The 13591-nt window shown below is 41.0% G+C and overlaps 6 protein-coding genes across 7 annotated transcripts; 3 read left to right on the forward strand and 3 right to left on the reverse strand.

Annotated features, from left to right (window-relative positions):
- Positions 1-2: 2 nt before the first annotated feature.
- Positions 3-2097, reverse strand: LOC108830036 (BTB/POZ domain-containing protein At5g17580). Its single transcript, XM_056990804.1, has 3 exons — positions 1951-2097; positions 1806-1863; positions 3-1716 (listed from the first exon to the last, which is right to left on the reverse strand). The coding sequence occupies exons 1-3, from the start codon at positions 1986-1988 to the stop codon at positions 118-120; spliced, it is 1695 nt and encodes a 564-aa protein (XP_056846784.1). The 5' UTR covers positions 1989-2097; the 3' UTR covers positions 3-117.
- A 119-nt stretch (positions 2098-2216) lies between these two features.
- Positions 2217-4035, reverse strand: LOC108830040 (uncharacterized). 2 transcript variants are annotated; one of them, XM_018603650.2, is made up of 8 exons: positions 3829-4035; positions 3677-3750; positions 3517-3598; positions 3268-3419; positions 3011-3164; positions 2736-2942; positions 2519-2636; positions 2217-2426 (listed from the first exon to the last, which is right to left on the reverse strand). In XM_018603650.2, exons 1-8 carry the CDS (start codon positions 3949-3951, stop codon positions 2374-2376), a joined length of 963 nt encoding a protein of 320 aa, XP_018459152.2. In that variant the 5' UTR covers positions 3952-4035; the 3' UTR covers positions 2217-2373. The 2 variants fall into 2 exon arrangements, with proteins under 2 accessions (XP_018459152.2, XP_056846785.1); XM_056990805.1 differs by having other exon boundaries at positions 3677-3746; positions 3829-3968.
- Positions 4036-4172: 137 nt separating this feature from the next.
- Positions 4173-5622, reverse strand: LOC108818275 (protein BOLA4, chloroplastic/mitochondrial). The gene is made up of 3 exons (XM_018591188.2): positions 5251-5622; positions 4939-5006; positions 4173-4489 (listed from the first exon to the last, which is right to left on the reverse strand). The coding sequence occupies exons 1-3, from the start codon at positions 5578-5580 to the stop codon at positions 4348-4350; spliced, it is 540 nt and encodes a 179-aa protein (XP_018446690.1). The 5' UTR covers positions 5581-5622; the 3' UTR covers positions 4173-4347.
- Positions 5623-5741: 119 nt separating this feature from the next.
- LOC108818274 (peroxisome biogenesis protein 19-2) lies at positions 5742-7229 on the forward strand. The gene is made up of 5 exons (XM_018591187.2): positions 5742-5939; positions 6058-6097; positions 6237-6540; positions 6626-6942; positions 7033-7229. Exons 1-5 carry the CDS (start codon positions 5894-5896, stop codon positions 7076-7078), a joined length of 753 nt encoding a protein of 250 aa, XP_018446689.1. The 5' UTR covers positions 5742-5893; the 3' UTR covers positions 7079-7229.
- Positions 7230-7707: 478 nt separating this feature from the next.
- Positions 7708-10423, forward strand: LOC108815846 (maltose excess protein 1, chloroplastic). Its single transcript, XM_018588364.2, has 9 exons — positions 7708-8064; positions 8192-8365; positions 8480-8770; positions 8894-8983; positions 9458-9559; positions 9631-9749; positions 9830-9892; positions 9977-10038; positions 10131-10423. The coding sequence occupies exons 1-9, from the start codon at positions 7843-7845 to the stop codon at positions 10211-10213; spliced, it is 1206 nt and encodes a 401-aa protein (XP_018443866.1). The 5' UTR covers positions 7708-7842; the 3' UTR covers positions 10214-10423.
- A 961-nt stretch (positions 10424-11384) lies between these two features.
- LOC108814436 (uncharacterized) lies at positions 11385-13542 on the forward strand. The gene is made up of 2 exons (XM_018587007.2): positions 11385-11932; positions 12470-13542. The coding sequence occupies exons 1-2, from the start codon at positions 11430-11432 to the stop codon at positions 13098-13100; spliced, it is 1134 nt and encodes a 377-aa protein (XP_018442509.1). The 5' UTR covers positions 11385-11429; the 3' UTR covers positions 13101-13542.
- Positions 13543-13591: the final 49 nt, after the last annotated feature.

A 13591-nucleotide genomic window follows, 5' to 3' on the forward strand; every position in this document is an offset into this window, starting at 1 on the left:
TGAATTGAGAAAATAATCAGTACCAAAAAAAAAACAGAACAAAACATCTTCTCCAATGTTAGAAACAGAGGATAGCAACAAGAACAGAGCAAAGTGTCTTTATCTTAAGTTATTTATTTATTTGTAGTGATGATGAATCTTCTTCTTCTTGTTCTTCTTCTTGACATCACAGGTGCAAGCATCAGCTGAAGTTGAAGAAGAAGAATTAATAGTCAAGCAACCAAACTTCCTCTTCACTTGTCTCCACACACTTACCTTCTTAGTCTTCTTCCATCGATGAACAACACATTGATGATGATCCTCAATCTCCACACCCAACAGCTTTTCACTCATCTTCTCCATCTCATCCTCATCGCTCCAAATCCTAATCTCTTCTTCCGCTACTTTATCTTCCGCTCCCTTAATCTCTTTGGCCACCGTATCCCTTATCTGACGCTGAGAAACAGACAAAACCTGAACAACGATCCTAAGAGGAAGCCTCTGGTTCTTCACGGCTTCGTCGCATCCTTGCCTAGAAAGTTTCTTACAGTCAAGAACCTTACAAGCTTCCATCTTCTCAGACTCAGTCAAGTCTCCATGCCTCTCCAAGAAAACATCGATAGCTCTGTATATCCCATCAGAGTATCTCAAAACGCCGAGCGAAATCGCCACCGTGATCTCCGCTAACGCCACAAACGCCTCGAGCTTCAGAGAAGAAGAAGAAGAAGAAGAAGACTCGCTCGCAGCCAAGAGGAGAAACTCTTCCAAGAGCTTCGCCACTTTGAAGAAACGTGAAACTTCTTCTTCACCGTCTTCTTCTTCTTCTTCGTTGGTGTAGTTTGAGTAAAAGCTAGTGACCACAGCTCTAACGAGCTGAATGTCTTCGAAACTATAACTCTCTCCGTGTCCTTGCGTTAGAATCTTGAGATCCGTTGGTTTAGCCGTGTCGAGCTGTTTGCTGACTCTGACACCGAGTCCGTTTCTACACTCGGAGCTAGCTTCTAACCATATCGAATGTTTCAGCGTCTTGAACAAGAACTCGCATGAGATGATCCCTCTCTGGTGAGGCAAAAGCCTCTCGACAGCTTCAACCACTTCTCTTTTCTTGCATGACACGCTATCTTCCTCCGCGTCAAAAACCCATTTCTTCGCGTAGCTGCATACAGATGTGACGATGTATTCGGCAGGAATGCTGCGTGACTCCATAGCTCGGATCATCAGAGGCTCGTAAAACCGAAGCGGGAGAGTGATCACATCTTCAGACTTCCAGTCGTTATCAAACAGTCTTCTCCTAGGGTTAGGTCTATACTCCTCTCTGTTGTTCTTGTTCGATTCACCGAGGAGTCTTGGATCGTAGGAAGCTTTTTCGATAAGGGAATCGAAGAAGAGATCCACGAGTTTAAAATCCGCTAGCTTCTCGAGAGACTTGTCCCCTGAGCGAAGAGCATTCACTGTCTCGTTCCAGCAGGGGAGAACTCGTGTTTCCAAGAAGCTAGACGCCTTTCCCAGCAAGTTATCGGTGCTGTGTTCTTCGTTCATCCCTAAGTAACAGGCTATGCAGAGAACAGAGACGATGTTGTCAGAGGTGAACTTGACTTTGTAGCCGTAACAGAACTTAGCAACGAGCTTGAAGGTTTCTGGATCAGCTTCTATGTCTCGTAGGATACCTTGAAGCTCATCGATCTTGTTTCTCTCGAGTAATGAGCTCACTACCGCTGATCTCTTTGCAATAGTTTCCTACACACAAAAGAACTCTGGAGAAATTAGGAAACAAAGTTTTTTTTTTCTTTTTGATTAATGTAATGGAGAATAGAAAAGAAACATACTTTGGAGAGATGAAATGGAACATCCTTTACGTTGATGTGAAGCTCTGACTTGGAGTTTCTTCAAGGAAAATGAAAATAGTTAGACTTTTATATGTTTAGGAATGATGATGATAGTATTTAAATAGAACAGATTAAGAAACCTTACCGGTTCTCGTTGGTGTTGGTCCTTTCTAAATCTGACATCTTTTTCCTGAAGGAATGTGTGTGTTTATGTGTTCTGCAACAACGGAAGGTAAAAGCAGAGAAGCATAGGTCAAAAGACAAAGAATTCAAAAACAAAATCAAGAGACCTATGGCTGTTCCGGAGATATAGGAATCAAGTTAAGATGTTTGTTACCAATTTAAATTTAAAAACAAAAAACAAAAATAATGACACAAATAACATCATCAAACGAATCCACACAGGTGCAGTAACAAAATACATTTTTTACATATATGAAGTCAAATTTCAATTTTCACATAGTTATAAAAGGTCTTATACGAAGAGAAGTGTGAGTCTACAACACTATTCAAACTTCAAAGACTTGTAACAGAGTAATGAAAAACATGACTACAATGACTTAAGAACTCATGACGGTGTTGTGGAATGGTTTTGAGTGTGAAGGGAGACATCAGCAGCACCTAAAGACAAAAAAAAATCCATTCAACGATCAAAAACTTGTTCCGTGACCAAGCAAAGATGTGAAGAGACAAACTAAAAGAAAATGATTTACCTGTCTCAAGAAGCAGCTTCGAACCTGAGTATGAGAACAACCGAACAGCGTTTCCATAGCTTAGTTCCGCGAGTTCTTCGTTCTTCACGTCCAACAACTTTGCTACATACTCGAGTACCTGTAACCGTACTTGATTAGAGTCTTAAACTTTTCATCTTTATATGAGATTGAAGATTGGTTTAAGCAAGTCATGAAGCAACAACAACAAAGAACATACGGCGTGAATATTAGCAGGGTGATTAAGTGTTTCCTTCGGCAACTTCATGGAGCCACCACCACTGGAAGCATTAGACTCGACATCCTGAGATGAGTTTCCTTCTTCCGGCAGAGAAGGATCTCCTTCTACAAAGTAGAGAGTCCCTGACTCTGACTTTGGTAACGCATCGGGCGAATCAGTCTCTAATAAGATCCTATCAGAAGGAACCTACCAAGCAAGAACCGAAATCAAAGACTCCATTCCATCTAAGCGTAGAGAAAATACTGAAATCTTACAGCTTTCAACATCTTCTTAGCTTTCTTCTCACTCATGGACATGAGAAAGCCAGAGAAGGAGAAGTATGCACCGAGCTTAGCAAACTCAGGAACCATCTCAGCTGAGCCCAAGTAGGAGTGAAGGATGACTCCAGCAGGAAAAGGCCCCACAGATCTGCGTGTTCCACAACATCGCACTACATAAGAACATAAAGAAGCTACACAAAACATTCACTGTTGCTTTGATACACATAACAGGAAGCAGCAAAGGATTATACTTTGTTATCTCAAGTAGATCACCGAACGCACGGACACAGTGGATCGACGCAGGTTTATTCAATTCCTTTGCAAGTTCGAGCTGTTGACGAAACACTCCAACCTGGTCTGAGAAATCAATCTCCCTTCCTTTAGACCCTTTGTCCAAACCAATCTGTTTCAGAAAAGACAAAAGTAATCTCAGTTTCAAACAACAACGATCAGTGGATGGACTCTTCAAAATCAAAAGAGACCAAAAAAGAGAGATGTACTTCTCCAACAGCAGCACTAGGAGTGGTCTCAAACAAGCTCTTCAACGTCTCAAACCATTGAGGACTTCTCTCTGCTACATACCTAAACTCAACCACCTCAAAAAGGACCTTAAAGTCTGAAACTTTACCAGTGATTCAAATTATACAGAGAGTTTCGTACCATGGATGGATACCAAAGCAGGGAACAACAGAAGGGTATTTCGCACCCATCTCTTTGACCAAGTTCCAATCTTTCTAAGACCAAACCAAACAAAACCAAAGATTCAATTTTAAGAGCTATCTTAAAACGTAAAAAGCTAACAAAAATCAAACCTCGGAGACTCCATTGACGGCGAAGGCAGAGACGCCGGAAGCTACAGCGGAGGAGATGAGCTGAGGAGCTTTGCTGATGATCCTGGGGTCTTGAAGGTGACAGTGCGCGTCGAACAGTTTCATCTTCTCAGAACCGCTTCCTAATGTAAATCTTCTCCTCCTAAGTTTTGCATAAATTCTACATTGACCCCGATACTATATATTTGACAAAACTACTCCGTTATTACAATAATTTGTTATTTGTCTCGTTTGAGTAACCACCGATCAGAGTGTGCTTTTCTGGTTTAGTTTGTGTGGTTTAAGGAGTTGCGTAAATGTACTTATGTGAGAGGCAGACGACAAAAAATTTGAAACATACCTTTTATCACTGAATTTTACTAAACAGAGCAAAGGATGTCATAAACCGACATCAACAACAAAAAGAAACATCCAAATTTGTTTTTGATAAAACAAAACAGCTTTGTCCGCTGTTCAAATAATAGATTTGGCTTCGTATCATAAAAAAAAATTTAAGAGGCTTCAAACTTCGGAAGGAGTCTTTGTCGTCATCTGATCAACGGCATGAACTACGTTCTGAAGCTCCTCCCAAATGGCCTTGTAGACCATCCTCTGTCTGTTAACTGCAGATTGTCCCTCAAAAGCGGATGATACGACATTGATGCTACGAAAACATTAAAGCAACCCTGATGTTAGTTAACAGAATCATCTAATTTGAACCAAGTACAAGGTAAGAAGAGAAAATGGAATAGGTTCTAACTTAGACATCAATGTTTTTTTTTTCTTAGACATCAATGTTGATGGTTCTACAAAGTAAAAGATGAATGCTACTGTCTGAATTTCAAAGTTCTTTGGATTTTTGTTTTCCACACAATACAGCGCAACTTAATCATCGATGTTCTTACTATAGCTCGGTTTTCATTTATTCTTCGATGAAACAAGACAAAAAAAAGGTCAAAAGCGTGAATCTTGTCTGAATATGACATATACTTCAATAAACATATATATCTGCAACTTTGGTTTAAGTAAGTGTAATAACGTGTGTTCAAAAAAAAAAGTAAGTGTAATAACGAATGGTCCGGAAGATATAAAGAGTTAAGCGACAGTAATTACCAAACGTGGCGACCATCTCCAGACATATCCTTGACAGAAACCGACTCTGCATTCAATTGTTCTTTGATCTGCACAGCAACAAAAAAAAAATGTGTTGATAAACCGATAAAAAGTGAAACTTTAACCACAGATAGATACGAGAAGTAAAAACAGATGCCTACTGAGATATGATTCGTCTTTAGTGATATATAAACTAATTTTAAGTATTCGATCTACTGGGAGAGTGGGTGTTATCATTAACGGGATATTACACTAATTTAAACCGATTAAACGTCGGCACTAGTTTATGAGAAGAATCAAACAAGTTTCAACCTTTTGCTCCATGGATTGCATAAGAGTTTGATCAATCGAACCAGCATCGTTGATCTGAGAGGATCTTGTACTGAAATCACGGCTGCGAATATTAGCAACACCAAACCCAGAAGCCCTGAAAACTCCGTGGCCGTAAATAGACGACGGCGTGGTAGTTTCTCCACGAGACAAAACGGCGCTTACGCGTCTCGAACTAGAGCTTCCCGCGGCGGGAGATGACAGAAACGAAGAGAAGGGTCTCTTCGGGGATTTGAAAAGGAGATGAAGTGTCGATCTTGTAGAGGAGAGGAGAGCTAGTGGACGAGTTGTCGCCATTAAAGTGTTCGCCATTGATGAGACCACTTTTGAGATCAATATTGTTTAGGGGGAGTTTTGTTGTAGCGAGGAAAACGATTTGGGCCACTCAAGTTAATGGGCTTTGTTGCGTGTGGAAGGTGGTTCTTAAGTCGAATGACTTCAGATGATTTTATTTTTGATTGATTAAAAAACATCAGCCGTTGGATTGAATGATTTGAGTTCACCTGTGACGTATCGAGATAATCAAAAGAACACCACCGCCCTTTCTCTCCTCTTGCGAGATATTTCTCTCTTACACATCTGAGTGCTTTGAACCACCACAGTGAGAGGACGTTCCCAGAAAAAAATGGCCCACGACACTCACACCGATGACTTAGACGAGCTTCTCGACAGTAATTGCTTTTTTTTTTAATTGAAATTTTGATTTCCTTATTATCATCTTCGTCGCGAATTCTATGTGTTTTGATTGATTGGTGAAAACGTTTATATTGTATTTGTGGATTTTCGCAGGCGCCTTGGATGATTTCAAGGATCTCAATCTTACACAAAAGTACTGTCTTCATTTCCCTAAGCATGTTTAAGATTGTTAATTACATATTTTGAGTTTTTTTAGCTTAACATGAAAAGATCAAAAATACTTTTTAAGAGTTATAGTGAGATTGGGGTGTGGTTGTGGTGAGCTTTTGTAGAAGTGAAGAGGTGAAGAAAGAAGATGGTGGAAAAGAAGAGATGGAGTCGTCATCATTGCCTAGTGGGGTTCAAGGCCTTGGAATGGGTTTACCAGACATGAGGACCAAGAAGAAAGGAAAGAACAAGGTTGCCAAAGAGGACCATGTTACCGAGGCTCTTGATAAACTCAGGGAACAAACTAGAGAAACCGTTAAAGGCCTCGAGTCCTTGTCTTCCAAGCAGCTGCAGCCTCCTGGTTCTTCTTCTGATGATGCTATGGTTGAAGATTGGATCAAACAATTCGAGGATCTTACTGGATCTCAGGTAAATTACTTCTTTTTCAAGTAAGTTATCAACCCCACAAGCAGCAGCAACAGCAGGGATCTTGATCATATTTTCATTTGTTTAGGATTTGGAGTCGATAGTGGACACGATGATGCAACAGCTGTTGTCCAAGGATATTCTCCACGAACCAATGAAAGAGATCGGGGCGAGATACCCGAAATGGCTGGAAGAGCATGAAAGCAGTCTAAGCAAAGAAGATTTCGAACGTTATTCACGCCAGTATGAACTGATCAAAGAGCTCAACTCGGTGTACGAGGACGAACCAAACAATTCGACCAAGATTATGGAGATTATGCAGAAGATGCAAGAGTGTGGACAACCGCCGAGCGATATTGTGCAAGAGATGGATCCTGGCTTTGATTTCGCTAGTCTAGGACAAATGTAAGTCCTCTCTTCCTAAGTTGGAGAATCTCTATGATCTTTGAAAAAATTAATTTGAGCTGACTTTTGTATGTATATATATGCTCACAGGTCCCCGGATATGCTTGAGTCTTCACCAAATTGTCGTGTGATGTGACGGTTGAAACAGGTGTGGTGGCCTCGTCAAGCCATTTGATACCATGTTTTTTTTTCTCTGTTCTGTTTTGCGTTGTGCAATGCAAAGCTTGTGTTTAGGTGTTTAATTAACTTAATACTTTAGTTATTTTATATTTTGATCAGTTCAGGTTCTTTTGGATTGTTTGATTTGAGAATAATGTTCCCATATTGATAAGTTAATTCATCAGAAAGATAATGGTAGAACAATGTAAACCTTTATTACAGATAATATCCCATTAGTTGGCCCACTCTGTCGCCAGAATCTGTGCATTACTGACTTGTAAAAATTGAAAACTGTATAAGCAAAATCATTTAAGAACCTCTACCTTTCTTTGGAGACACTATAGACTCTCACCAGACCAGGCGACAGAAGCGAGTGATATGAGTCTATTGTCGAAGTAGTTATGGGCCAAAACCCCCAAAGGTGATGATTATTTGAGTAAATGGACTAAACGTTATGGGCTTTTTCCGCGAAAGGTGTTCAAAGATATTTGAATTTGTCTTTTAGTTCTGGGGAAAATTCGAAGAAAAAATAAATATCTAGGATCAATACAAAAGTAGCACATGATCGCGTAGCTACAATTTACGATATAATAACATCCACGTGGCGGCTTTTCATTTCCCAACATCACTCTCTAAGATGATTTTCACTCCTATAACCCCTCTGCTTATGTCGTCGTCATCTCTCTCTCTCTCTGTTACAACAGAGGCGTGAAGTAGAGAGAATAGTTCTCCAAACTCCCAATGGAAGCTAAAACCATCGCAATGTCTCTCCCTAGTAACCGCCTCCTGATTCTCCCGACTTCTCCTCGCTCTTCCTTCGTCTCTACATCTCGGTTCTCCCGCCTCCCACTGAAGCGTGCTTGTATAGGCGTCGATAGCTTCCGAGGATCGGCTCTTACTCGGTGCAATCCAATTGTTTCGAATCGCCGCCGACTCGTCCCTGTTCGTGCAATTGACTCGGAAGTGAGGTTTCAAATTTGAATCAATTTTTCTCTACAAGTTTCTACTTGTGGTCTCTCTCTCTTCTAACATCAATCCGCTAATTTTTTTTTTTTTTTTTTACTGATTTTGGGGGCTGTTTCTCTCAAAGGGATCTCCAGGTTTAGAGAAGGTTAAGGAGTACGAAGAATGGGATTCATGGACGGCCAAGTTCTCCGGGGGAGCGAATATTCCGTTTCTGATGCTGCAGTTGCCACAGATCATCCTCAATGCCCAGAATCTTTTGGCGGGAAACAACACCGCCCTCTCCGCCGTCCCGTGGCTGGTAAAAGCTTTTTCTGATACATAGAAAAATCTCAAGATATGTTGATTTATAGTCTTCACTGTAGCAGCAGTTTGCATTAGAGTGCACGTTTTTTTAATGGAATTACATTTACAGGGGATGTTGACTGGTTTGTTAGGGAACCTGTCGTTGCTTTCATATTTCGTAAAGAAGAAGGAAAAAGAAGCAGCTGTGGTGCAAACACTCGGTGTCATCTCCACTTACGTTGTCCTTGCGCAGCTCACAGTGGCTGGAGCTATGCCTATGCAGTACTTTGTTGCTACTTCGGCCGTTGTCACGGTTGGTATTATATTGAACGCTTTGTTCTATTTCGGTAAGCTAAGTACGACTCTGTGGCGATTGTGGGAGGACTTTATCACTGTCGGTGGACTCTCCGTTCTTCCTCAAGTGAGAGCTTCTTTACACTTTACCTAATATTTTCCCTTTGTACAAGAGATTTCACTGACATAGAGTACTCACTACTAATATTCAGTTAGTTCGACGCTGAGATTCTGAACTTTAAAATTGCAGGTCATGTGGTCAACTTTTGTCCCTCTTGTACCAAACAGTATCTTGCCTGGGACTACTGCTTTTGTGATTGCTGTAGCCGCTGTATTTATGGTAAGCTTTCAAGTACTACATCCTCATAGATTGCTTACACATTCTTTAGGTTCACTCTAGCCTCTTGGATATCATTTTCGAAGCCTACTTACATAGAAGTCAATGAAAAGAATCGTGTTTGCAGAAATTGAATTGCTCTACTGCTGCTCATTTGACGCTTTTGAACTTTGTAGACCTTGATGTTAAATAGAGCTAAATGCAGAAGCCAGACCTTTTCCGTTGCAAAATTATTTTCAGTTTTGGTGCTGAGTTTTCAGACTTAATAAACATAAAACATTATGTTAGGACATAGGAGTTATCAAGTTATAGAAAAGGGGAAATGGTGGCCTTCACACTGTAAATGATTGGCCAAATGCTGTTTCTATGTTTGGTTTCTCTGACCTCTTAGTCATAGGTTCATAGATCTTATACAACAACTGTTAAGACAGGTAGTAATCTTCCTTTTATCTTAACTTTACTCTGGTAAGAATGCAGTCTCGAACGGGGAAACTCCCAGAGGAAGGTGTTAAGTTTGTCGAGTCTTTATCTGGATGGACAGCGACACTTATGTTCATGTGGATGCCAGTTTCCCAAATGGTATTTGTCTTGCTTCACTTCTTCGAACGTTCTCTCAACTACTGGATATCTGATGTTCATTTATATTTCAGTGGACTAATTTCCTAAGTCCAGACAACCTAAAAGGCTTATCACCAATCACAATGTTGCTTTCGATGCTGGGGAACGGGCTTATGCTGCCTAGAGCATTATTTATCCGTGACTTGATGTGGTAAACCTAAGCTTCAGTTTAACACTATATTCATCCCATAGTAACAAGCGATTTGATATTCATCTTTGCTGTGAGCATAGGTTCACTGGTTCAATATGGGCAACTCTCTTTTATGGATATGGAAACATTCTGTGCTTATACCTGTAAGAATCCTCGCACACCTAGAATGGTTTTTTGTCGCGAGTACATGAGTTTATCAATAACACCCGGGATTCTCCAAAATGCAGGTCTAACTGCACCAGCAAGTCATTCTTTGCAGCATCCACAATTGGTTTGATCTCATGGATAGGTTCATAACACTCAAAGATACTAATTTACATCATCATCCTTTGTTTTCATCACTTTGTCTGAAAACACTTGATTGTTTTGATTTAAAAACAGGACTTGCTTTATGGAGAGATTCAGCAGCTCATGGTCACAACTCGCCGTTTAGATCACTGAAGGAACTGGTTTTTGGATCATAACTGAAAGAGCTTAAACGCACTGTTTGCTTCAAAGCAAGCACATAGGGAGGGATTACTTGTTTGTATCAAGGACCAAGCCATATGTATTATTTATGTTAGTGTTATTTGTAATTTGTCCCAAGTTCCTACATAAAACGCCTATTTAGTGCCACATTATTACTTGAGCTGAATCACACTAAAACATCTATAAATTTGTTAATTCCTACGATATTTTGTGTTGTGAAGATTTTCTTTTTAAGGAAAAAAACATAAAATCTGGTCATCAAACATTCTCGGTTCAACAGAGAAAAGAAGTGGCTTCCATGAGTCCACAATTCGACACCTTCCCATAGATCTGTTGGTACATTTGGAAGGCGAGGAACGACATGTTCTTTAATGGGAAAGTCGTATCCCCGATGGATACTCTCCAACATGCATCACTTGAGGCAGAATGTTGGAGGAAGGCTAATGAAAAAGAAGCGGCAGAGGAGGAACTCGATGATTTCCTCACTTTGGAGATGGAAACAGCGCCCCCTGGGATTCCCCGATTCCCTACCTGTCAAATCGATGTCTCATGGATCGCTAATGGCAGCGTCAATGGATTAGGGTGGAGTTTTAAGGATCATATGAGCTCTGAATTCTTTGGATTGCGAGCGTGCAGTAGGACCCTCTCAGCTTTACATGCTGAGATGGAAGGCCTACTTTGGGCAGCTTCATGTATTAGGAATATGAGGATAACCACGATGAGGTTCGAGACAGATTGCACGGACCTAATGGATATGATCACAAACCCGGAAGATTGGTCTGCTTTCGCGAGAAAGACCGAATTGTTTCAGAGCCTCCAGGAAGGTTTTGAGGATGTGAGAATTTCTCACATTCCCCGGGATCGAAATAGACGGGCAAACGCGTTAGCTAAGGAGGCAAAGAGTAGAAGCAGTATATTTACCCATATAGATCAGACCAGGTCAGACGGAGGGGATCCACGGAGAACCGGAACGTCTAACCACCACTTGATCTAAAGTAGATGGGAAGCCGAAAAAAAAAAAAAAAAAAACATTCTCGGTTCAACATGATTATCAATTGGGTTAAGACTGAGTAATTGAGCTATAAATATTAGGCCTTTAGATACCAAAATGAGCCCATAAAAAGCCCACGTATCTTTTCTCCTCTTGCCTAAATCACACCATGACTAACTTTCCCAAAATAACCTAGAGATCCCGAAATAACGGAGGAAGAGATGGAGGAGACGAAGCCATTGGTAGGGAATCATCCCCAGCAACAACAGCAGCAGCAGCAACAACAACAGCAACAGCAACAGCAGCTCCTCTATCAACACCAGTTACAACAGAGACAGCAACAGATGCTTCTATTACAGCAGTTGCAGAAACAGCAACAACAACAAGCCGCCATGTCTAGATTCCCTTCCAACATCGACGTCCATCTGCGACCTCCAGGCTCAATCCAAACCCGACCAATTGTCCCCCCTCAGCAGCAGAACCCTAATCCAAGCCCTAGCTTGGGACAGCCTACACCGAATCTTCAGCAGCAGCAGCAGCAACAGCAGCAACAACAGGTTGCAGCGAGTCAGCAGATGATGCAACAACAACAACAACAGCAGCAGCAGAAATTGATGCGTCCGTTGAATCACATCGAGCTTCAATTCGCGTATCAGGACGCGTGGCGTGTCTGCCACCCTGATTTCAAACGACCTTTCTCTTCCCTCGAAGACGCTTGCGAAAGGTTTGTTTCGCATCAGTTCTTACTTAATCTTTTTTTTTTTTTTTTGAGATATTTCCTTTGATAGAATCGGTTAGAGAATCTCGCCCGTTCAATCTATGGTGTAGTCAAAAAATTACTTAATTGATATATGCATATGTGTCTGTGATTTTTGGAATGAAACAGTGATCTGTTGTAATGACTTACTTATTGACCCTATATGCAATTTGTATGTTCTTCTTTAGTTCGTGTTTAGTATTATGGTGATTGATATATATTAGCCTTTGATTGATCATTATTTGTGTTAGATCCAATAGATCCTGCTTCTTTTGGTGTTCCTGCGAAACTTCAATCTCTTTCTGAGTTTAATTTGGTTTAGAATTACAAGAATGTGAAAGTTTCCTATTTTAGTATAACCACTTGCTTCTGATACTGATAATTATTCCCTGACTTTTATATTTATGCTAAAAAAATTTACAATATTATTGGTTTTATTAAATAGATTTGTTTACCTTCTGTATATGGTTTGTTATGAACACACCTCATACGTGTCCTATGCAGGTTATTGCCTTATCACGTCGTAGCAGACTACGAAGCAGAAGAGGACGATAGAATCCTTGATTCAGACCCAACAGGCCAGGCCCTTTCCCGCTCTCAGCAGTGGGACAACAACATCGCCGCCAAAGTCGCCGAGTTCACCGCAACCTTTGAGAAACAAGCCCTTGCTTTCAACATAATCACTCGGAAGCGAGCGATGGGAGAGTTCAGATCCGAGGAAAGGCTTATGGTGGAGCAGGCTCTGCTGCAAGAGGAGAGGAAGGCGTTGCTCGAGCTGAAAGCGGAGATGGATAGGGAGAAGGCTGGCAGGGAGGCTCAGGAGGCTAAGCTGCGTATGGCGGCTTTGGCTCAGGCTGGACAGTCGCAGTCACATGCCGAGATAATGGCACGTAACCCGTTGAGGGCTAACGCGGTTGGGAATCAGGGGAGTAATATTCAGCTGAGTCACGAGATGGGAGAGCAGGGACGTGGCATGAACCCTGATGAGATGATGAATGGGTGGGGAAACAGTAGTCAGAGAGAGGAGAAGGAGCCTTCGGAAGATTTCTTGAATGATGAGGAGAATGAGAACGGAGAGACGGGTGAGCAAGAGAACTGGCGTGAAGCAGGGGAGTTCGATTTGAACAGCCGCTAAGTGAGTGACCAATGTGGAGACATTGTCTGGAGGGAGTCTCATAAGTTTGAAGTTGTTGTAGAAGAAGTTATAATTGAGACAACTAGATTGAAGATATGCTTATACATACCGGGATGGTCAGGCTCAAAGCCAAGTAAGCATTATTCGGTTTTAATGTTGATGTAAGCTTAAATTAGATGTGTGTTAAAATTTTATTAAAAAGTGTCCTGAGAGGAATAGAGTTCTTCATTTTCATGGAGATGGAGTGGCTTGTTATCTAATAAGCGAACCTTGTCAAAGGTGTAAGAAGAGCTTCAGGTTCTAAAGCTTGTAGTAGGTAAAGATTATGTACCCTTTTTTTTGGACAACGTCAGATTATGTACTAATGTGGATTTGTTATGTATGTATGAATTGTTTTGTTTTTGTTATGGATGATTGTAATAGTAAAATTGTATTTTTGTTACGTGAACCCTCAAAGACGTGTACGATTTAAATTTTTTTTTACCACTTTC

The sequence above is a fragment of the Raphanus sativus genome, chromosome 7 (genome assembly GCF_000801105.2).
Source record: "Raphanus sativus cultivar WK10039 chromosome 7, ASM80110v3, whole genome shotgun sequence".
Classification (NCBI taxonomy): Eukaryota; Viridiplantae; Streptophyta; class Magnoliopsida; order Brassicales; family Brassicaceae; genus Raphanus; species Raphanus sativus.

Bases quoted from the DNA above. Each gene is read 5' to 3' on its own strand.
- LOC108830036 (XM_056990804.1), bottom strand. From the start codon at position 1,988: ATGTCAGATTTAGAAAGGACCAACACCAACGAGAACCG. The intron at 1,864-1,950 runs GTAAGGTTTCTT...TTTTCCTTGAAG, and splicing joins ACCAACACCAACGAGAACCG to AAACTCCAAGTCAGAGCTTC. The intron at 1,717-1,805 runs GTATGTTTCTTT...TTTTGTGTGTAG, and splicing joins TTCCATTTCATCTCTCCAAA to GAAACTATTGCAAAGAGATC.
- LOC108830040 (XM_018603650.2), bottom strand. From the start codon at position 3,951: ATGAAACTGTTCGACGCGCACTGTCACCTTCAAGACCCCAGGATCATC. The intron at 2,637-2,735 runs GTATGTTCTTTG...GTACGGTTACAG, and splicing joins ACCCTGCTAATATTCACGCC to GTACTCGAGTATGTAGCAAA. The intron at 2,427-2,518 runs GTAAATCATTTT...TTTTGTCTTTAG, and splicing joins GAAGCTGCTTCTTGAGACAG to GTGCTGCTGATGTCTCCCTT.
- LOC108818275 (XM_018591188.2), bottom strand. From the start codon at position 5,580: ATGGCGAACACTTTAATGGCGACAACTCGTCCACTAGCTCTCCTCTCC. The intron at 5,007-5,250 runs GTTGAAACTTGT...GTTGCTGTGCAG, and splicing joins TGCAATCCATGGAGCAAAAG to ATCAAAGAACAATTGAATGC. The intron at 4,490-4,938 runs GTAATTACTGTC...ATGTTTTCGTAG, and splicing joins GGAGATGGTCGCCACGTTTG to CATCAATGTCGTATCATCCG.
- LOC108818274 (XM_018591187.2), top strand. From the start codon at position 5,894: ATGGCCCACGACACTCACACCGATGACTTAGACGAGCTTCTCGACA. The intron at 6,098-6,236 runs GTACTGTCTTCA...GAGCTTTTGTAG, and splicing joins GATCTCAATCTTACACAAAA to AAGTGAAGAGGTGAAGAAAG. The intron at 6,541-6,625 runs GTAAATTACTTC...TCATTTGTTTAG, and splicing joins AGGATCTTACTGGATCTCAG to GATTTGGAGTCGATAGTGGA.
- LOC108815846 (XM_018588364.2), top strand. From the start codon at position 7,843: ATGGAAGCTAAAACCATCGCAATGTCTCTCCCTAGTAACCGCCTCCTG. The intron at 8,065-8,191 runs GTGAGGTTTCAA...TTTCTCTCAAAG, and splicing joins TTCGTGCAATTGACTCGGAA to GGATCTCCAGGTTTAGAGAA. The intron at 9,560-9,630 runs GTATTTGTCTTG...TTTATATTTCAG, and splicing joins GGATGCCAGTTTCCCAAATG to TGGACTAATTTCCTAAGTCC.
- LOC108814436 (XM_018587007.2), top strand. From the start codon at position 11,430: ATGGAGGAGACGAAGCCATTGGTAGGGAATCATCCCCAGCAACAACAG. The intron at 11,933-12,469 runs GTTTGTTTCGCA...TGTCCTATGCAG, and splicing joins CTCGAAGACGCTTGCGAAAG to GTTATTGCCTTATCACGTCG.